This window comes from Barbus barbus (genome assembly GCF_936440315.1).
Source record: "Barbus barbus genome assembly, chromosome: 1".
NCBI lineage: Eukaryota > Metazoa > Chordata > Actinopteri > Cypriniformes > Cyprinidae > Barbus > Barbus barbus.
In genome coordinates, this window is record NC_136729.1 from 30,810,378 (window position 1) to 30,834,243 (window position 23,866).

Below are 23,866 nucleotides of genomic sequence, written 5' to 3' on the forward strand. Positions count from 1 at the left end.
TGATCATAGCCTATGTTTGATAAATTTAGCCTTCTCATATTATCGACTTGCCTAAAATAAAATCTATAGATATACTAAAACAGTTCAAGTATATAACAATGTTTAAACGTTAAACCTGCTATAATAATAATGTGCGCTAGCCTATATGTAAGTTTGTGCGACCGTCATTTTTTGTTTGTTTGTTTGTTTGTTTGTTTGATAAAGGTAAGAATAATACATCATTCCGACCTGTAAAGTGTCTACTTGTATTTGTGCGCACTCACAATACCAACAAAAGGTAGTTCTTTTATAAAACAAAGAAAACAAACATGATGTGCTTTCTGCCGTCTCGTCTTGAACAGGAACGCTTCATAAAAATGAACCGAAGCTGAGCGAATACATGCCTCACAGACATGATAAATATATCTATAGAAAGCTTTAAATTATCACTTAACGAAATAAAAAATTGAAAACAAAAACTCTTTTATTATAATCTTAATCATAATCAATAAAGATGCATTTCTCTCTAAAGGCGCGTCTATAGGAGACGGTGAGTCAGGATCAGCAACTTCATCCTTGCACACGGACTCAGAAAACATTAGTTTATTAGTAAATAGTTCAAATATCTCCTTACTATTTCCCGCAGACACATTCATGGTTATGTTTGCTGGGGTTTTGCAGCAAGCTTTAGCCTATTGCGTGCATTTGAATGCAGAAATTCCGCTGCGCTGAAGTCACCTGCTGCTGCTGCGGGACACTAAACACCATCGAGCTCCTCTCAGTCGTGTGGTCTCCTGTTGTTTCCACCAGCGCGGTGATTTTTTTTTTCATCACTAATCGATAGATGTCTACAATATAAAAATAATTTTGCAGGGCTCTAACACTCAACATAAACCGGTGCATAGCTTATTTATTCAGATCGGCTGGAGCAATGCAGAAATGGAAAATCAATCAATAGACTGACAGAATTCTTCATTTTCATATAAAGTTAGCCAACATATAAAAACAAAAGTAAAAAAAAAATAGGAACGTTTATCAAGGAATAGCATTAAAATGGCTTTAAAAAATTTACTTCATGTTGGCTATATTGTCTAAAAACAAAAGAATGCTAGTTTTACTTACTCCATGCACATTTGTTAACGTGGTCTGGCGAAAGACTGGACTAGGAGATTCTGCACTTGAAAAAAACAAAAAAAAAAACAAACTCGCTCAGCAGTTTTGAGTGACCGCAGCGACGTATGAAAGATTGACATTGCTGGCTTTGGCTAGCCTCCAAGCTAACGCATAGGTCTTTCTTGTGGTCATTCTAAGCTTGCCGCAACTGACGTGAAGACAAGGTATGAGAGGTCTGAGGTAAAAATGTAGTTCCCTGTCGATACTACACTTGTACTGCGTCGCTAGACGCTATGGGGAAAAACTCCTTTTTCTCCGAGGACTGAAGACTTTTTCAATCACGCAGTGTGACTGCACGGCCATTGGTTCGTGCAGTAATAAAAAACGAACCAATGGCTCGTCAGTGGTACTGCACGAGCCTATGGCGGCAAAGCCCGCCAGAGCCCGCCAGAAGGGGCGGGGTCATCTGGCTATATAAGCGGGCGCTTCGCCATAGGAAAACAGATCAATTCTCCTTCAGCGACGACGATCATCCCTTCGCTGACACTCGAGACTGGAAGACGCTCGCCGTAGAAACGCCTAGCTGCGGATAGAAGCTGCCTTTTACTCTGCACCCTCTCGCTGCTCTGCCTGCTCTTCGAGCCGCTCCAGCGACCTGTGCAGATGCCAGCCTCGTCCCCTGCGGCCATCCGGTGAGTCTAAAATCAAATTTCTCTGAAAGAGCAAATTTCAAGCGACGTTGTTGCAAATGTCGCACTGCGAGTGTGGCTCGTGCAGGGAATTCTGCACGATGCAGAAGGGCAGTGAGCGCTTCGCCTCTGTGGGCAACGCCCACACAGACTGCGCGTTCATTGAGACGGAATGCTCAGTCGAGTATGAGTCTCGCTCTTCTCCACTCGCTGGCCTTCTAGCAAGGCAGCTCCGCTCTTCCGTTTCCTCTCTCTCAGCAAGCTCGGAGAATGAAACGATAGGGCCACGGGGCTAAATAACCGGTTTTGAGTGATCCCACGCCGGCTCAAGAGCCCGCGTGCTCACTCTTACCGCAGCGCTCTGATCCGCCAGTGTTATTACACGTGAGAATCACCGCCCCTCGTTACATGAGCGGCTATATCCTCTTGGGCGGACCGGAGTAGAAAGCTATCTTTGACAGCTTTGTGTGTGCGTGTGAGTCGCTAAAGCTGCTCCCTCACAAACAGACTGCTTTCGTCGAAAGCCGCCCCTGATTCGCTCACTATAAGGCGCCACTGCCTTCCCCGCTTTCATGTTCCTCTTCTCCCAGACACCTCGGAGGAAGGAACACTTAACTCGCGGAGCGGAGCGATCAGGCTTGAGTGATTGCACGTCAGTTTATCTCGTGTGCTCACTTTAATCTGCCGGAGTGTGTTAAACACGCTAGGATCAGCGCTCCTCATCGCACTGAGTGGCACAATCCATTTATACAGATCACTACTACACTCTCGCAAATTCGCCCAGAGGACTGGTTCTTTTTGATGGATCTGAAAGACGCTTATTTTCACATCCAGATAGCCCCCCATCACAGACGATTCTTGAAATTCGCCTTCGAGGGTGTGGCTTATCAATACACGGTCCTGCCCTTCGGGCTGGCTCTAGCTCCCCGCACTTTTACGAAGTGCATAGACACGGCTCTCTCCCCTCTGAGACAGATGGGAATCCATGTCCTGAATTACCTCGACGACTGGCTCATTCTGGCACAGTCAGAGGCAGAGCTGGTAGCACACAGGTCCCTCCTCCTCATTGGAGAACTTGGGACTCAGGATCAATTTAGCCAAGAGCTCCCTGTCCCCCAGCCAACGAACTTCGTTCCTGGGGACAGTTTTCAACTCCGCCCGCATGAAGGCGAAAGTCGCGCCAGATCGCGTTCTGGCCATACGGCAGCTCACGGCTTCCTTCAAGATTGGAGCCTCCTACCCACTCAAATCGTTTCAAAGAATGCTGGGCCTCATGGCCTCCGCATCGCCAGTTCTTCGGTTGGGCCTTATCAAGATGAGACCCCTTCAGTACTGGCTGAAACCTCTAATTCCGCCTCATGCGTGGCGTCATGGACGCATTCGTGTCAGGGTGAACCGGGCCTGCGTATCAGCCCTGGTCCCTTGGAGGAACCTATGATGGTTCGAACAAGGCGTGACAATGGGTTTGGTTTACAGAAGGAGGGTTGTTACAACAGATGCTTCCTACACAGGTTGGGGAGCTCTGTGCAACGGCAAACCGACCTTCGGCTCCTGGACGAACGCAGAAGGACAAATGCACATCAACTGCCTCGAAATGGAAGCAGTATGTCGAGCTCTTCAGTTCTTCCTGCCAGTCCTGAAAGGTCACCACGTGCTAGTCCGCTCGGACAGCATGACGGTGGTGTCGTACATAAATCGCCAGGGTGGGCTCACCTCGAAACGCCTTTTCGAGATGGCAGAGCGCCTCTTACTATGGACACATCTCAACTTGCGTTCACTGAGAGCAACTCATGTGCCCGGCATTCTGAACCAAGGAGCAGACATGCTCTCTCGGAACAATGTCCCCTCAGAGGAGTGGATGCTCCACCCACAGACGGTTCAAGAAATCTGGTGAATCTTTGGCAGGGCAGAGATCGACCTCTTCGCCTCCAAAGACAACTCTCACTGCCAGATTTATTTTTCGAAGAGCGAGGACGCGTTGGCCCACGAATGGCCCAACCTCCTTCTTTACGTTTTTCCCCCGATCGCTCTGATTCCTCAGGTAATCAGGCGGATCAGGGAATGCAAGCACAAGGTGCTTCTATTGGCCCCACTCTGGAAGAACCAGCTTTGGATCCCGGAGTTATCGCAGCTGCTAATAGCGGCTCCGTGGCCTATTCCCCTGAGGCGAGACCTCCTCTCCCAGGCGAACAGAACGATGGCACCCCCAGCCCAAGCTGTGGGACCTGCATCTATGGGCACTCGATGGGACTCTGTAGATCTCCCCGAGAATGTCCTGAGCACCATTGAACAGGCTAGAGCCCCGTCCATGAGACGCCTCTACGCCTCTAAATGGTCGGTTTTCTCCGCCTGGTGTCAAGCCCGCGGTAAAGACCCGACAACATGTGACATATCAGTGATATTGTCATATCTACAGGAGCTGTTGGATAAGGGCTGCGCCCCTTCCACGCTCAAAGTCTACGTGGCAGCTATAGCAGCTTCTCACGCTCCTATAGCCGGACAGTCGGTGGGCCGGAACAACCTGGTTGTCCGTTTTCTGAGGGGATCTCGGAGGCTCAATCCGCCCCGACCCCTCACAGTCCCTGCATGGGACCTGCCCACGGTCCTGAGAGCCCTTAAGGGCCCTCCTTTTGAGCCACTGCAATCTGCAAGCTTAAAAACACTGTCGCTTAAAACCGCTCTGCTACTAGCACTAGCATCGGTAAAGCGAGTAGGTGACTTGCAGGCTCTCTCTGTAAACCCTGCCTGTCTTGAGTTTGGGCCTAACGACTCTAAGGTCGTCCTAAAACCAAAACACGGCTATGTCCCTAAGGCGCTCTACACTCCGTTTAGAGCCCAGGTTATTACGCTCTCTGCGCTCCCCTCTTCTGAGGAGGACCAAGAGCTCAACCTTCTCTGCCCAGTCAGGACATTGAGAATGTACATCGAGCGTTCCACGTCATTTAGACAGACGGAACAACTCTTTGTCTGCTTTGGCGGCCGCACCAAGTGGTCTCCGGTCACAAAGCACAGAATATCTCGATGGTTAGCTGACGCTATCGCACTAGCATACTCCTCCCTGGGCCTCCAGAGCCCCATTGGAGTGAGAGCTCATTCCACGAGAGGCGTGGCCTCTTCTTGGGCGTGGTCTAGTGGTGTGCCTATGGCAGACATTTGTGCGGCGGCCGGCTGGGCCTCGCCGTCCACATTTGCCAGGTTCTATAGATTGGATGTCCCGGCCTTACAGGCTAGGTTTCTCTCTGCTTAGATGGCACACACCTGTCTTAAAGCGGTCCCCTCAGGCATTGCCTGATTCTCCAAGAACGCTCTTGGCCCCATTCCTGGTGCTGAGGCTGTACTTATGACCGTTGAAACGATTTCTAGGCTGGACTGACCTCTGAAGAGTTCGGTCCTCATGCCTCCTGCAGGATGCTTCCTGCTCATAATTGGTCCCTCTGAGCCTTACTGCTCAAGGCCAGTTTTATGGTTGTCGTTTCTCTTCATGGCATGGCGGGATTGTATTTGTTCCCCATAGCGTCTAGCGACGCAGTACGAGTGTAGTATCGACAGGGAACGTACTCGGTTACTAACGTAACCTCGGTTCCCTTAGATACGGGAACGAGTACTGCGTACTATGCCAAGCCATGCAGCTGCACGACTCAGGTCGTCGCTTCAGTCGAATTGGCCTGTTTTCCTATGGCGAAGCGCCCGCTTATATAGCCAGATGACCCCGCCCCTTCTGGCGGGCTCTGGCGGGCTTTGCCGCCATAGGCTCGTGCAGTACCACTGACGAGCCATTGGTTCGTTTTTTATTACTGCACGAACCAATGGCCGTGCAGTCACACTGCGTGATTGAAAAAGTCTTCAGTCCTCGGAGAAAAAGGAGTTTTTCCCCATAGCGTCTAGCGACGCAGTACTCGTTCCCGTATCTAAGGGAACCGAGGTTACGTTAGTAACCGAGTACGTTTCTGCCCAGATATGCTTTTCAAAATATTTAAATATTTTGATATGTATTCTTTTTCAAAAGTTTTATTTTAACTTATTTAAAATGTTTTAAAATGTAACGTTAAAATGATGGTAATTTGAATGATAAAATGTTTTTGGGGTTTTTTTTTTCTCTCTCGTGTAATCGACATTATTGTTTTCAGTGTCGACTAGTAGGAGCTGTACCGTTTAGTCGACTAGTCGACTAGACCCGCACATCCCTAATAAACACAGTAATTCGTTTCTCTCCACAACAAATCCTCTAAACTTAAGGATAGCCTATAGGCTATAAAAACGTCATTCCAAAAACAAATTAAAGGTGAAACTGATGCCTACCTCTCTCACTCGGCACGAATCTAAATGTTTCCATATTCTCGACGTATAGCCTACTAAAATATAATTTATTGGCTTTTACTTTCATCGAAGCACCGCTGGTGTGTAAGATCTGTTGAATCCATCTTACACTGACGTCGGATAAACGCTAACGCCGGTGTTCTGACGATTTGTGCTACCCTGTCAGATTTTCCATTAAAACAGATGGTAGCAGAATTCATTGCCATTGCGACTAGGGCTCACAGCTGAGCACGGGCGGGCATTTCACTCGCTGGATGCGTCAGCATCACATTTGTATAGTCTGTACTACTTGAATTCGTGATTGGTTGACAGCAAATTTAAAATATTAAATGGAACGATAAAATAACGTTATTAACCGGTTAATGGCCATTTCAAATTTTTCGATTCTGTTCGGAACTATAAAATTTGATTTAGTTTCTGTTTCCGGTTCTGTTCCAGTCAAAATTTCGTTCGTTTCCGGTTTTCGTTTTCGTTCCTTGAACCGGTTCAGAGCCCTGATATTTTCCCTCCTTCTTAGGAGAAAAATACATTATTGATAGAAGGTCACTACATAGTTTACATTGCAATGATGTTATAGGAATAGTTCACAAAAAATTCAAATTTGCTTAAAATTTACTCAAGCCATCAAAGATGAGTTTGTTTCTTCATCAGAACAGATTTGGAGAAAATTAGCATTACATCACTTGCTCAACCGTGGATCCTCTGAGGTGAATGGGTGCCGTCAGAATGAGAGCCCCAAAAGCTAATTAAAACAAACTCGTGCACATCTTTAAAATCAAAGAGGTCTCTAATAACTGGAGAAAGGTATCCGTAAGCATTCTCAGACCCGTTCTCTCAGTGTTGTGCCCCCATATGGCATTTGCCAGTAAGTGACCAACTGGACCATTATAACCAGCCAAATCTCAACCTTTTGGTTAAAACCTGAAGTGTTACTGAGCTGTAAAAATGCTTGTACTGACATTAAATTGAAATATTTATGTTCATTTACAGTTTGCTCTTTACCAATTTATTGCCTTTGGGGTAGTGGCATATTCACAGATCCAATTTCAGATATGTTTGTTGTTGGGCTGTCCTGTGCATAATCTGGGTCTGTGTGAAGGCCTGGGGCCCTGTTCTCACCTCTGAATCAAGTGTTAATTCAGCCACCTGTGCTATATTAATATAAATCCCATTTATGGGCTTATGGTTTTATGGTAGCATTAAACTTTGAATTGCATGATAGAAAACGACCTAGGTTACGTATGTAACCCAGGTTCCCTGAAGGGAACGAGAGCTGCGTCAAAACGCATATGGGAACGCCATCAGCCTAACCGACGCTCTGAAGTAAAGTAAAAAAGTCGTGACGTATTGTCAAGTATGGTGACCCATACTCGAAATTGGTGCTCTGCGTTTAACCCATCCAAGTGCACACACACAGCAGTGAGTAGTGAACAAATGCACACACACACACCGTGAACACACACCCGGAGCAGTGGGCAGCCATGCTGCGGCGCCCGGGGAGCAATTGGGGGTTCGGTGCCTTGCTCAAGGGCACCTCAGTCGTGGTATTGAGGGTGGAGAGAGCGCCCCCCACCTACAATCCCTGCCGGCCGGGGACTCGAACCCGCAACCTTTCGATTACGAGTCCGACTCTCTAACCATTAGGCCACGACTTCCCCCCCCCAAATTTTTTTTTTTTTTTTTTTTTTTAAAGGGGAAGGGGGAAAGGGACGTTCTCTGCATTTAACCCATCCAGGTACACCTGGAGCAGCGGGCAGCCATCAATGCGGCGCCCGGGGAGCAGTTGAGGGGTTCGGTGCCTTGCTCAAGGGTCTCACCTCAGTCGCGGTATTGAGGGTGGAGAGAGTGTTGGTTATTCACTCCAACCACCTACAATCCCTGCCGGACCTGAGACTCGAACCCAGGACCTTCGGGTTACAAGTCCAACTCTCTATCCATTAGGCCACGACTGCCCCCTGAATATCGTCTACAACAAGTCCAATAGAAGGGCGAGGCGTCACGGGCGGGGTGACGTCACGGCCAGGAGGTATATAAGCACGTGAGGCAGAGCCCGCGTCAGCTTCATGTCATGAAGCAATCGCTGGCAGGGATGCCGGAAGTATGGCTTCGAGACGCAGCTCTCGTTCCCTTCAGGGAACCTGGGTTACATACGTAACCTAGGTCGTTCCCTTCCAGGAACGTCGAGCTGCGTCAAAACGCATATGGGAACGCTATACCAACGCCGCCAGACTGACAAGTCCCTGCCTGATGTCAGGCCAGAGGACAGAAGAGCCTGTAGTGGCTCGGATGTCGAGGTCGTAACCTGGCGAAGTCAGGGGCGTGGACTACCCAGCAGCGTCGCAGATGCCCTGATCGGTACACCTGTCCAGAAAGTTCTAGGAGGCCGCCATACCTCTGGTTGAGTGCGCTCTGACTCCCAACGGATGGGCAAGCCCAGAGGCCTCGTAAGCAAAATTGACAGCATCCACCATCACTTACTAAGAGTGGACTACCAAGCCCTACCCTCTTAGGCGGACCAAGGCCCTCGAGCAGTTGGTCCGACTTCCTCCACAGAGCAGCTCTGTGGATGTACGTGCCCAGTGCTCACACTGGACATATACGGTTGTGCTTCTCCTGGCCGAAGGGAGGAGGACAGAGGCCTGGAGTACGACCGGCTGTGGTACGACCGTTAGAACCTTCGGTACGTACCCCATTTTTCAGGGGTAGAGAAAGACTTTCGCCGAACCGGGCACACAGTCAACATCGAAGGGGCCGCAGACAGGGCCTGAAGGTGACCACCCTCCTCAGAGAATGATGGCTAACCAGAAGACGGTCTTGGAGGTGAGGAGTCTATCTGTTATCTCCTCGACATGCTCAAAGGTGCTCACACCGAGCCTCGGAACCGCAGCCAGTTCCCACGTGGGGACGTGATCGTACAGGAGGCCTCAGCCTCCGCGCACCGGAGGAAACATGTAACTAGGGGGTATCTGCCCACTGACTGGCCACCGATTAGGGCGTGGTATGACAAATAGCTGCCACGTAGACCTTAGTAGTGGAGTGGGTTAACCCTGCGGAGAAACGGGCCTGCAGGAACTCCAGAACTGCACTAACTGGGCAGTTGACTGGGTCAAGGTGGCGGTCTCCGCACTTCAACGTACAGTTTCCTCGTGGAGGGAGCTCTGGATTGAAGGAGGGTCTCGGCAACCTCAGTCGATAGACCGGAAGCTATGAGTTGCGCCTGCTCAGAGGCCAAACCCACAGCTTCCATAGCTCCGGGCGAGGGTGCACAATGGTGCCCCCGGCCTGTGAGAGGAGATCTCTCCTGATCGGTACCGGCCACGGGGTGCCGTCAAGGAGAGAAATCAGGTCCGAGAACCAAACTCGGCCCGGCCAGAACGGTGCTACTAACAGTAGACTGACCGCGTCCCGGCGCACTCTCGCCAGAACTCCCGGGAGCAGAGCGATCGGGGAGGGAAGGCGTATAGACGGAGCCTCGGCCGCGTCTGTACCATAGTATCCAGTCCCGGAGGAGCTGGAGGAACTAGAGAAAACCAGAGGGGACATTACGCTGACTCTTGAGCTGCGATTCAGGTCCACCCGTGCCTGGCCAAAAACCTTCCAAATCTGCTTCACCACACCTGGGTGAAGCATTCATTCCCCGGGCCTCAGCCCCTGTCTCGACAGAACGTCTGCTCCTACATAGAGATGCCCAGGCATGTGCACAGCTCTCAGAGATCGGAGCTGGCCCTGGGACCACACAAGGGTCTGGTGTACCAGCTTCTACAAGGGGCGCGACCGCAGACCTCCTTGGTGGTTGATGTAAGAGACCACTGCCGTGCTGTCGGTGCGGACCAGCACGTGGTGATCTCTCAGGTCCGGGAGGAAGTGCTTGAGCGCACGGAACACAGCTAGGATCTCTAGCTGGTTGATATGCCACGTCAAGTGGCGACCACTCCACAGACCGCGGGCAGGGTGGCCACTCATGACCGCACCCCAACCGGTGAGGGAGACGTCCGTCGCTAAGGAAACACGGCGACAAGGAGCTCCCGGCACCAGGCCATAGGACAAGAACCAAGGTTTCCTCCACAAGTCTAAGGCACGGTTTCTCCATACAATGGCGTGATCCTTGACAATGCGAAGCGAGTCTCCCCTCAGGGAGACCCCCTTGGTCTTGAGCCACCACTGTAAGGGCCTCATGTACAGCAGGCCAGAAGGAATCACACTGGACGCAGCTGCCATGAGCCTGAGCAGTCTCTGAAACTGCTTGTCAGTGAATGGCTGGCCTTTCCGCACTCTCTCGACTGCCGTGAGGATTGACTCGATCCGAGCAGGGGATAACCGCACCTGCGTCGTGGTCGAATCCCACACCACGCCTAGATAAGTGGTTCTCTGAAATGGAGAAAGCACACTCTTCTTGGCGTTTAGTCTTAACCCCAGATCTTTCATGTGGGCGAGAATGACATCTCGATGTCGAACCGCCAACCGCTCTGATTGAGCGAGAATCAACCAATCGTCGATAAAATTGAGTATGCGGATGCCCTGCAGTCGCAACGGGACCAGTGCCGCATCCACACACTTGGTGAAAGTGCGGGGTGAGAGTGCTAGGCCGAAGGGAAGAACCCGATACTGACACGCTTTGCCCCCAAAAGCGAACCTCAGGAACTCCCTGTGAGAGGGAAAGATGGGTACATGGGACAAACGTCCTAGAGGTCTGTCGTGACAAATCAGTCCTTGGACCCGATTTGGAACACGATCTGCCTAACTGTGAGCATCTTGAACTTCAGCTTTCTGGCTGAGAGGTTCCGAAACTCAAAACCAGTATGGGCCTCAGCCCCCCATCCTTCCTTGGAACAATGAAGTACTGGTTATAGCAGCCGGAATGAGTCTCATGAGGAGGAACCACTCGATGGCTTCCTACCTCAGCAAAATATCGACTTCCTGTTCCAGAACCAGAGCCTGCTCGGGGCGGACCGTAGTCACGCAAACCCCGTTGAATAGCGGCGGTGGCCCATCGAACTGGATGGAATAACCACGCTCTACTGTCTGCAGGACCCAAAGAGACACCTCTGGCAGTTGCTGCCAGGCTGCTAGATGATCTACTAAGGGAATCAGTCACTCGAGACTGACCTCTGGTGTTAGAGAAGCGGCCAAACTGCTGTCTCGACGCGGCGTACCGGGACGAGACGCGTAATCTAGCGGCTGAGGCGAGTTTCTCAGGCCCGCAGTCACTACCGACGGGGAATTCTGAGAAAAGCACTCGCTGGGACCTGCTGTGCCCTGGAACTGCAGGGTTGACAGACAAATCCCCGGAGGACACCGAGGGGAGACGGTCACCGTGTGCCGTGGTGTAAGCCGCTCCACCCCAGTAGGGGTCGTCCTCTGCAGTCCTGGGGCTCGCCCGTCAGGACCTCTGAACGAACCAGACCCTGCCAGGCAGGGCCCAAAGAGACGCATTTGGCAGCTCACTGCACAATGATCTACTAAGGGAATCAGGCTCTCGAAACTGACCTCTGGTGTCAGAGAAATGGCCAGACCGCTGTCTCGCTGCGGAGCTTCGGAGGGAGACGCGGTCTCTGGCAACTGAGGCGTGTTTCTCAGGCCCGCAGTCACTACCGGCGGGGAATTCTGAGAAAAACACTCGCTGGGACCTGCTGTGCCCTGGAACTGCAGGGTTGACAGACAAATCCCCGGAGGGCACCGAGGGGAGACGGTCACCGTGGGCCGCGGTGCAAGCCGCTCCACCCCAGTAGGGGTCGCTCTCCGCGGTCCTGGGGCTCGCCCGTCAAGACGTGTTGCGCAAGGAGTTGGTATGCGGAGGAGGCTGTGCCCGCCCAGCAGCCACCTGAATTTCGAGAGCACGCATACCCTCTGCCTTCAAAGATTTCACCCGCGATCTCAACACCTCGGTGGAGATCGGGGAAACTGAAGGCTCTTGTGGCTCCTCACACTGGGGCGAGAGAGGCGGCGAAACCTCGTCATTGCTCGTCTCTTCAACCTCCTCGGAGGAAGAGAGACGAAGCGTTGAGCCCTCATCTCGCGGGGGAAGAGACCGCTTCCGAACGGCGAGACGGGGCACCAGATCTGGCGGATACGGGAGAAGATAGTTTTTTTTTTCCTCTTCTCTTCTATATGCCCGCCAGCCAGATCAGCCTTTTTTCTCCGAGCCCAACGAGCGCAGCCGCCGCTCTGCCTCGGCAGAGTGGGGCTGGCTTTATTTGTGCTTGTGCAACACTGGAGTTTACAACGCTCATCACTGTCTTTCTCATCCACCTCCTCGGTAGGAAGACAAGCGGGGCGTCGAGCCCTCTCTCTGGGGGAAGAGAACCGCTTCCGAGCACAGAGAGCGGGCGCTGGATCTGATGATCCATATGCGAGCGCAGCCACCGCTCTATCTTTCTTTTTTTTTTGCAAAAAGCGGGACCGACAGCGTGTGGAGAGCTCGCTTTCCTTTTATATATATTGGGGCGACAGAGGCAGCGAAACCTCATCAATGCTCGTCACGTCAACCTCCTCGGAGGAAGACAGACGAAGCGTTGAACCCTCGTCTCGGGGGGAAGAGACCGCTTCCGAACCGCGAGACGGGGCGCCAGATCTGACGGATACGGGAGGAGATAGAGACATTCCCGTCTCACTCTCGTCCGCCAAATCAGCCTGTGAGTCCCACGAGTGCAGCCGCCGCTCTGCCTAGGCAAAAGTTGGGCCAGCACCACGCGGGGAGCTCACAAAGGCTCCCTCCTCGAAGAGAGCCCTCCGAGTGCGGAGTGCCTCTCACAATGCGGGCAGTCAGCTCCCTCGAGAGCCGCTACCGCGCGCTCCGCACTCGGGTAGATCACGCACAGATCATGTGTGTCCCCACTCGTAATGTAACACAGGCAGAGGACTAGCACACAATCTGAAACGCGATCTAGGATCGCCCCCTGTTTTGGTCTTAGCTTTAGGGATGTCTACTTTCTTTTCTCAGGACATACAACACTAAATAAGACTCACAAAACAGATATGGACTGACAACACACAGAGCGCTTGCTGAATGACAAAAAGCTGACGCGGGCTCTGCCTCACGTGCTTATATACCTCCTGGCCGTGACGTCACCCTGCCCGTGACGCCTCGCCCTTCTATTGGACTTGTTGTAGACGATATTCAGAGCGTCGGTTACGCTGATGGCGTTCCCATATGCGTTTTGACGCAGCTCAACGTTCCTGGAAGGGAACCCCTTTTCAATTGCATCAATGAAAATTGTGACCACAGTTTCTTTTTTCCCCCGTGGTCATTGTTATTTTGTCCATGTACTACATACCATAGTTAAACAATTACAAAAAATATAGTATACATTTACAGCAAATGGGCAATGTGCAGATATTCTTCCTTGACCAAATAAGTATTTGTAGTATACAATACCAGGGCTGCATTTCCCAAAAGCATCATAAGTCGAAATTGATTGTAGAACCATTGCCTATGATCAGCTCATGATGCTTTTGAAAAATGCAGGTTTATTCGAACCTAGATAAGGAAATGAGCTAGAGCAGAAGAGAAATGCAAAAAAGAATTGCATTGGTTTAAATAATGGATGAACACTTTGTAATGGATAGACAATAAATTAAATATTATTATTAATGCACTGTAAAAAAATAAATAAAAAAATGCAACATTTACAGTAAAATATCGGCAGCTGTGGTTATCAGAACTTTACCGTAAAAAATATGGTAGCAGCATTTTAGATTTTACAGATTTAAGTTAAATTTACAGAAAAAAAAAACATTTCATTAACTGCTATATTGTTATTATACCTATTGAAGTACTAATATCTGTTTTTTTTACCATTGTAATACACTGATAACCACAAAAATCAGGTGGTGATGAGAAAGTAAATCAAAGCTCATCATAAGCAGCTCTTCCACAAGCTGATTCTACAGAAGGTACACATGTGTCATTCATACAAATACTAAACATTTCTGGTAGCCAAGGTTGATATTTGAAATCACAAAAACAAACACGCCCCTACCCCAAAAGGGTCTTGCCCCTATTTTGATAGCTCCACCCCACAAATATGTAGCCTACGCAACCCAGGCAACGATTAGTTCTGTGAAACAAAGCAAAAACAATGTTACACCGGACGTGAGCAGCGCACCAAAATATTATAGAACTCATTATAATCAGTGATGCTGTCAACACTGGATGCTGTGCTGTTCAAGTTTGTTTTGGTACTCGGCCCCGTTCTCTAAAGCATTTTTGAAAAATTACATACCCCACCTTCAAATGAAATGTATCATTAATGTTACGTTACAGCTACAACTACAGTATACCTACTGTAACATTAGATGTAACCCTAACCCTACAAAATTTATTTAAAAAAAAGGTAAAACTTTAGATTAGGGAACACATTTTCAAAGTGGTAATAATGAGAAATAGTCCTTAAAATAAAGTGTTACTGAAAAAACTAAGAAACATAGTTATTTTTATTTACGAAAATGTGAAGTGTCATGCAGGGAATTCTGGGAATGTCAATTTTTAGTTTTTTCACTGTAAATTATACAATGACTTTTTCTTTTTCACTTCCAAAACCCCCTATTTTACATTAAGGTTAGACCTATTACAGTTATTTACCATATATGGATACTTACTGTTAACCAATAAACAGGTTTTTACTGTAGCACGTTAACTGATAAAATCACAATCATTTCTTTGCATTGTAGTTTACATTGTAGTTCATAATATAGTTTATTTTATTTTTAATTTTAAAATCTCTGGACTATATCCTTCACATTAATTCTGGTTACACGTGCAGAAAAGGATGATTCTCTCTCTTTTTGTTCTCTGTCAGTATAAAGGTCAGGCCAATCTGCATGTGTTTGAAGACTGGTGTGGCTCATCTATCTCCCAGCTCAGGAAGAATCTTCATTTTCCTCTCTACCCACATGTAAGACCAGACACTGGAAGAAAGAGTTTGATAGAACAATTAAGATTAACCTGCTTGTTTGACTTATGAAATATATTCTGGATACTCTGGGCAGTATCTAATTTTCAATATTTTCATTAACAAATCCCAGATGTTAGCCTAATATTTGCGAGGGGCAGGATGTGTTGCAGACAGAACTAATATCTGTTATTTTCAGCTTTGCAATATCACTAAAACAGTATTTTGGAGCTGCCTGTTTATTCTTCTTAGAAGCCATTTTGAGGTGTGATTCTGTGAATTAGTGTTAGTGCCTTGGGTTTAAGAGTGAATAGGCCTACAAATCCTTTTATATTTAATTTTTCCCAACAGACCAGGACCACGGTGAAGAAAATTGCAGTGGCTCCAAAATGGAAGAATTATGGCCTTAGAGTCTTTGGATTTATTCATCCTTACAAAGATGGTTAGTGTATTTCATCAATGTTTTTGTTACATTACAGGGATTTCATCAGGGTTTACTGTTGCACAAAAATTTTGTACAAAGTTATTTATAAAACTTTGAAACATCATGGATTTGCTCTCATCATATAATTACAATCAAACACATGCTCATTTAATTTCTAGTGCCTAATAAAATTGACAATATTTTATGCTATTGCTGTGCATTCATGTCCAGGCTCAGTAGCTAAACCAGTCATATAGTGTGAAAAAATAGGAAACAAAATTGACTATTGACTTGAGATAGCAAGAACATCCTTTTAAAATAGATGGATTGAATATAAAACTGTCATTCTAAAACATCAAAGCACCATGTGATTGATTTTCTAATTTTTGCATCAGTGTCATGCTACGTGATTCAGCTTGTTATAAGTTTAGGATCATAAACAGATGGCTTGATATTCAGCTGTAGCATTTTATGATACAACTTGGACTGCATTGGTCCCTCTGGGATCTCAAGCCATTCAGGTCTTTAGACAGTATAGCAGATCCAAATCCTTACATTGCCTCGAGCCTGTTTCACAGCTGATTGTTTTTTATATTGGACTGCAGTGTTTCGTTTTCTCCAAATATACCGTGTACATTTATTTAAAGTGTTTAGTCATCTGTCCATATTTTACAGCATATTTTCTTCTAACCTACTATAAACACCATTTCTGTTCCATGCTTCATGAACACAGGCATTACTGAATGCTATAGAGAGTTTTTTCTCGATACTTATCAGTTAATTTTTAATGTAATAAAAATATGTTGTGTATTAATAAAAGTTATTAATATGATCACATTAGAAGTGATTTGTGCACAATTCCAGGTTTTCAAACTTTTGTGCTGTACCTTCACACACATACAATACATGCACATTGGTTTCTTTATGTTCAAAGTGTTCCTCAAAGCAAGTTTGAGTGAGGTGTAAGAGACCTGAACGTTGCCCAAGCTGACGTCTAAATGCACACAGAAACCGTTATTTCAGTAAATCCCCTACAGTCAGCAAATTCTGCACTCTCTGCCTAACCTGATAAGAAAAGCTGCTGCGAGGACTACTATATGAGACTTGATGCATGCAGGCATGCTCGTGTTTGCGGGGGAAAAGTTATGAGATTGTTTTCATTAGCAAATAACTAGGGTCGCTGAGTCAGGCTTTTGACTGGCGCACAAGCTCACAAGACAATAAGAGAAGGAAAAAACGATTGTCAGTTTGAGGTATATACTAGAGAAATACTGACAAGCAGAATAAAGCCACTGGGTAGCACTACTGGGTTATAGACTGCTGTGAGATACCTGTGACTGACGAATGTTGTTTTATTAACAAAGTTCGGGAGGAGCACGTCAGATACTTAGCCTAATTAACACAAGAGGAACGCACTCAAGTTAATCAACGCACAGGTATAAATACAGCTGACTTACCTCTATCCATTGACGGTTAATCAGCATCCCTCCACCACCCCTTCTCCACTGAGTTCTTACCACACTTATACGGGGGAGTACTCTGGGTTCGGGCCATTCCTGAGCTCAGAGCCCTTCCCCAGGACAGCACGCCAACTATGCATTATTACTCGCCAAATACACATTACTATAGTCCAGCTAATTATATGTGTGAACTTGTGAAAACAACATCTTATCAAAGCAAGCTTAGAATTCATAACCTGCAGGTTAGGTCATATGGTTATACAGTACTCTCTGTAAATAATCAATTATTTATTTCAGGGGATTTCCAGTTTTCCATAGCATCGGATGATAACTCTGAACTGTGGCTGAGCTCAGATGAGAGTCCACTCAATGCCCGGCTCCTGGTGTACGTGGGAAAGGTGTGTACTATGATATATGACCCTTAAATAAACCTGGCTGCACTTCTGATCTATCTGTCTATACAGTGGAGATCAAAATTACAGAACAACCTACAATTTTCTAAATTTCTAGGTCACTACTTAGTCCTATAAGGAGCAGAAGGTTAGTTTTTTTAAGGATGTTTCATACATTAATTGTATTCTGAAGAACAGTATAAAATCTTAAATGAGATATTTGAAAAATAACTGATCAAAATTAGAGAACACTTACAGATACCTACAAGTTATTGGTGTTAATCTGGCACCTCGTGCTAATTTCCTTAATTTTCTGACAAAGCCCATTTAACTGGCAGCATTCCTCCCATTTTCACTGAGACTGCAAGATGGCAGGCCACTCTAAAGTGAATGAAACCCTGTGACAGGAGGTTGTCTAGATGAAGGCCAAAGGTTGGTTGAGAAGTTGGTCGTTTCAAATCTGTGATTTCTCGAATATTGTAGCTTTACAATGACACTAATTCATTCAAGTCCCCCAAAAAGGCTGGTCGTCCACATAAGACAAATGCATGAGAGTAGAGTATAATGCGGAGACTCTCAATGGGGTATCGGTTCAACACTGCAGCTGGAATTGCTTGCCAGTTCAGTGCTGAACAGGGTATGGATATGTCTGCAAGTTAAAGAGAAGTCGGACTAAGTGAACGCTGCAGTGACAAAATCTCTCATCAGCAGAGAGAATCAAAAGGCTAAGCTCACCTTTTGCTGAGGAGCATGATGTGTGGACAAAGGATAACTGGTCCAATGTTCACTTGAGTAACGAGAGCATGTTTGATTTATTAGGGTCTGATGGGAAACATTTTGTTTGGCGTCAAACTGGGGAAAGACTGAAGTCAAGTGCGTAAAGAAGTCAGTGAAAGGTGTAGGAGGAAGTGTCATGTTGGGGGATGTTTTCTGCAGCAGGAGTTGGTCCTCTTATACAGAGACATGGCAGAGTGAATGCAATTGTTTATCAGAACCTCCTTCAGCAACATGCAGTTCCTTCCCTGCAAGCATCTCCTAATCAGTCTGCAATTTTCATGCAGGAAAATGTCCTCTTCACACTGCAAAACAGGTAAATGGACGGCCCAGAGGCCTGATCTAAACTCGATTGAAAATATCTGGAAAATCTTTGGTGACAAAATTATGGCTAAGAAACCCACTAGTCACCAAACTATGTTAGTAGAACAGTGGTATACCTACAGCTGATATTCCTTCATTCCTTCGTGAGTGATGAAGATTTACAATATTTCAGAAAAAAATCAAGTATTTATAGATTGTTCTTTAATTTTGATCTCCACTATATAATCTATCTGTCTGTCTGTCTGTCTGTCTGTCTGTCTGTCTACTTCATTTAAAGTTTGCCATGATATTACTTTCAATTTCAATTCATTTTATTCTGCTTCCTCACATTCAAATTCAAATTGCAAGGCTGCTTCCTATTTTCTACCTCAATTTAACTTCAAATTCAGGAATTTGATTGGAATTCAAAATGCATTCTCAGTTCAATTCTGAATAGCACAACCCTGAATATTGTGTGTCCTGTGTGTGTGGCTAGAGATGAGTTACAGTCTCTGTTGTCTGTTGTCATGTAGCATGGCTCAGAGTGGACAGCTCCAGGAGAGTTCAGCAAGTTCAGATCTCAAACTTCCAAACCTGTGCGGTGAGTGTCATACAGCATATCTTTCCTGGATTTACCACCATGATTAAATGCATATTAGGAGAATATAACACAGTGGATTGTCTTCAACATGGAAAGGTACAGTTATACAGTAAATATGTTAAGTATGCTGTGCTCTGGATGAGGAGCAATGAGTGAAACAAGATGTGCCAATCACACAGTTGTGGTAAGTAACACATTTTCTTGTCATTTCTTTTTTAAATGAACACTTCACAGGTTATTTTTTTTCTTCGTTTTTCACTTCTTTTGATGTTCAGCAGCAGGTCTAAACATGCAAATCCATCCCACATCTATTGTGATTTGTAATGTGAGTTTAAATGCCATCAAACTTTGTGAATGAGTAAAAACATACTAGATATATTCAGACATTCATTGTCATTGCTTTAAGCTCGTAATCAATATAAGGTTGTTACAAGACATCGAAGACAGCACATGCTCAACTTCACTGTTAAATGAACAAACGTCAGGGGGAGTTACTGTAACAAGCACGCTGCCCAATAGGTGTACTGACAGTGTGATTGTGAATCGCAAGGGACATATTAAATAGTAGTTTTTCAGAGTGAAGTGTCATCTCGTCTGTTTTAATCGCCCTTGTCGGTCTTCTCCAACCACTGTTGATTGGTGCTTCAGTGGAGCTTCAGTGTAAGTGGTGTGTGGCATTGAATTATTCATCAGCAGTGTCAGTCTAAAAGCGAGTATGTACATGTTCCAGAATATTTTAGTGCCAATAAAAAATGAGCAAGCTTATTGGCACTCCAGAGGGAAACACAGAGAAGTGCCTCCTCTTTTCACTGAGCTTTGACAATGGCCTGGCACCGGTTCAAACTGCCACAAGAGTGTCTTTGATATCCTCTGCTTTTCTAGTTGAGGATGTCAGGATATAAATTTTTGACTTCTATGCAGCCCAAGTTAGACGACTTTCTGTCTACCTACCTCAGTTCTCTGTTTGCTTTCATTTTGCCCTTCAATTGGAGCTTGTTAGTTTGGTGACACAGACAGAGCAGAGTAGGTCGTTGCATCGTAAAGACTAATGGGCTGGATTTTAGAGCGTAAGCAGGGCAGATGTCTGACAGGATCGTCTGGAATTCCCACAGTTGCTGGGCAAAATAATGCACTAATGAACTACGGTGAAAAGTTTACAGAGCAAACAAGAGGCGAGACATGCCTATCAGTCGCGGATGACAGAAACTAGGAAGATGTTCTTTACAAAGCATGTTACTCACAGTAGAGATAGCAAGCCGGTGGAAATGTCAGATGGAGAGATGATGTTAAAATGTCATCAGCTCCGTGCCTGCAGTTTCACTGAGATGCTATTATTTGTTGGGACTGAGACACAAAGATTTTTTGAAGGCATAAAAAAATATTGTGCAGAATTTACATCGGATTGAATTTGTGTTTTGTTTTGTTGTTTCTATTTATGTTGATGAATGTGGATTATGTAGTAATTATCATAATCCATGGTACATAGTAGTAAAATTTATAATAATTGCCTAAACAATTTCCATATAAAGGCTTTCCACACAAACTCTCCTTAATCTATTTTGTGCTTGCATTTTCTTTCTTTCTCTGTATAGATGTGCTCTCACACAAGATGACATTCAGCAAAAATTTTGAGAGCACCACTCTGAGAACCAAAATGAAAAACGTCTTATATAGAGGACTAGCCTACTCATTATTGACTGCATTTTTATGCAGAACCTATCCCAGATAATTGTTGTTATTCTGAAATAAGACTGTATTGTCATGCTATTATTATAACAATACATTTATTATTATCGTCATTAGCAAATGAGACTCTGTGTCTTATTCTTGTGCATATACAGTGTGTACTGTAAAGTCTTTTATTACTTACAAAATAGAATAGAGTATATCTGATTTGCCCTCCATGGCTGAAAGAAAGAAAGGGCAGAGTAACTCCAGGAGTCTCAGATATTGCATGTGACATTTATGGGAATATGCCAGTTCTGCAGGGCCAGCAGAGGTCAACCTCTCTTGACATTCTAGAAGTATCTGTCACAAGTGTGCTAGGGGATGTTAAAAGCAGTTTCAGTTCACTAAATTTATAAAACGACATCCATCAAATTGAATTCTAATACTAGTACATTTACATTAGCACTTTTTGGATATGTATCTAAATTGTAAGTTTAACAGTGCTATAATTAACGTACATAAATAAGGTAAATAATGTATAATTTACTGTAAGTTTAATACAAAAGTAAAGTGTAATCCCAAAGCTCCATCCTAAATTTTATACTGTCAAATTCAGTGGATTATATTATTATGTTGCAGAGCTTCTTTCTGTATTCAGTTAAGGCAACTCTTATTCTGATGAAGTCATTGATTGTTCTGTCTGTTTGTTATCCACTAATCTGTGCATAAATTACTCACTTATTGCACAAATGAACAAACAAGAAACAAACTTTACTCAAGAGGGAATTTGCATTTTAAAACGGTTAGCAATCTCCCTTCTAAGGTTTGTTTTTAATTCAAATTTTTGTGCCAACTCTTACTTTCATTGTTACATTGGGTTTATGCAAATGTCTGAAGCATCCGTAAATGAAGTTAGTATAGTGGGTGCAGTCATCAAAAAAAAGGAAAGTTTGATAATTAAATGAAGGTTACAGAGAGAAATGCATTGTGGCACATGAGTGAATTGGTCTGAATTTAATGCTTTTTAAAATGTTATTTAAACTAAGCTGCTGTTGATGTGTAACTTTACACATGGTTAATTTGCAGGAACCATTTGTAGAGGTTAAATGTATCATTTTTGAATGACGGACATCAGTAATCCCTTTCTAATAAACACTATAATCAGAAATGAGTACCACAAGACAGAAGGTGAGGTCTTCAGACAAACTTTCCGCTTTGCTGACATTACAGTGGAACACTCCATTTGCTTAGAAAAAATGCTGTTCTGATATACTTTAAAATGTTAGAGTAATGCCATTTTTTCTGCACACTATCATCATACTCTATAAGTCAATTCTTTTTTCACTTATAAATAGATGAAAAAACAGATTTTTGTAGAATTACAGTAAATAGCAGTTGTTGAATTATGCCATTTATCTTCATGTAAAAGCAATATTTCAAATGCATCTACTACATGGGAACAAAGAAAACAAATGCAGAATCTGCTTTTCCTCATGTAGATTTTGCTTATGTAGACGTCTGCCCTTGTGAGTTGTTTGACATCTCAAACAAGCTTACTGTGTTGCTACAGCAGTCTGTTGAGAGTGTGTTCATGTGGGCATTGCCTGAATACACTCTTTCTTTATCTCTCTCATCACTCAGTCCTATTCAGTTATTGAGCAGAACACTTTCAGATGGAGCCAGGCAATTAGTCAGCCAATTAAAACTCCATTCTGTACCCCCTCAAGCCTGTCTCAGTCTAGCCCAGATCTACTGGCCACTCCTTTCTTTTGTGTCTTAAAACCTTTATTGACTTGAGCTCTCAGTACACATGAAAAACAAACTGCCATTAGAAGGAGGGATTTTGTCCTGTATCACACAGCTCATCAGAGACTTAAAGAGACATTGTGGTGAGGGCAAGGGGATGTTATTGTAGATTACAACCTTCATTTAATAAGAATGTTGAATAATAACAATAATAGAATTGTCGATTTTGATTTCATTGACTAAGATTTGAAGTACAATTGAATACATTTAAACACATCTTTTTCACAAAGGCAGTTGTCTTTGTAGCACAGCCTTCGCCTTCTCATGCTGTCACAGTGAGCAATATGAATTGTACTTGGCTGATTTAATCAAAGCAACTCCAGAAGAACATCTAAAGAATAATCATGTGTCATAATACAAGCTGCTATTCACGTCTGTCCGTGACGTGTCTTTTCTAAGATGAAATCATCTTGCTAAAATAAATTCTGTTTATACATAAAGATAGTTTACACAAGTGTTTTCATCCAATTATCAACACTAAAACAATCTCCTGGAAGCTGACATTAGAAATATCTTTATTTGTACGAAGTGGCATAACTTTACCAAATTATTCAGATGGAGAGAGAGAGAAACAGACTATTTGGGAAAAAACCTGCAGTAGCATTTCTGAGTTTAGAAAGGTGTTTCTTTGAATTTTTCTTTAACATTGGGGTGACATTTGCTAAAATATTTTTTACCAAGCACATTGTTTTTAACAAGCAAATGGCATAGCCTCTCTGTCCTTATTGCTTAATTTGATACTGTCACCATTGCTTTGTATTATTATGTTGACTTGTTTTATGTTAATCAACTATTCAACTATTGGAGGTCACCCATAGAAGGCTCATCGTTTGCACTTTATTTTAGTGTGAAATGAATGTAATGTTTTCAGACACTTTGCATGTTCATTGATTAAATGAAAATGTATTATAGGTTTTAGATTATATTAAATACAGATAAATGCAATTGCTTTTTTGACCTACTTAAGTAAGACATAAATGCATCTTTATATGTATTTTTGTAAAATTCAGTTGTCTTGAAATATGTATTATATACTTGTATCATTTTGAAATACAGTTAAAGTGTACTGCCAAATGTATTGACAAGCAATGAAGGTTAACTAAAGTATACTGTAATGTGATTTCAGTAACAGTTTAGATTAGGGAATACTACTCACTTTTAACCAGTTGCTTATTAGCATGCATATTACTATCATATTGGCTGTTTATTAGTCCTTATATAGCACATATTAATGCCTTATTCTATATAACCATGTTTCAGATCCCTTAATCCTACCCCATCCTGCTTGTACTGACACTTGAGTCTAACTCTCTAACCATTAGGCCACGACTGCCCCTTTAACTTAACTAGTAATCGCTGTTTTTCTAGTAGTTGAACAAGATCATAGTGCTTCTTTGAGTAGATGAGAAGGCACCTTAGGGATTGTGTCACTAACAATGTACACATCTT

At 44.7% G+C, this 23,866-nt stretch overlaps 1 protein-coding gene across 1 annotated transcript in view; it reads left to right on the forward strand.

The window, feature by feature from the left end:
* LOC306866843 (N-acetyl-beta-glucosaminyl-glycoprotein 4-beta-N-acetylgalactosaminyltransferase 1-like) overlaps positions 1-23,866 on the forward strand; it is a gene marked incomplete at both ends in the record, with an annotated part of 122,444 nt that overhangs the window by 59,449 nt on the left and 39,129 nt on the right. The window contains 4 exons of the mRNA XM_079412230.1: positions 14,897-14,992; positions 15,341-15,431; positions 17,171-17,271; positions 18,876-18,943. Of these exons, the coding sequence (XP_079268356.1) occupies positions 14,897-14,992; positions 15,341-15,431; positions 17,171-17,271; positions 18,876-18,943 (356 nt within the window). The remainder of the gene's footprint in view (positions 1-14,896; positions 14,993-15,340; positions 15,432-17,170; positions 17,272-18,875; positions 18,944-23,866) is intronic.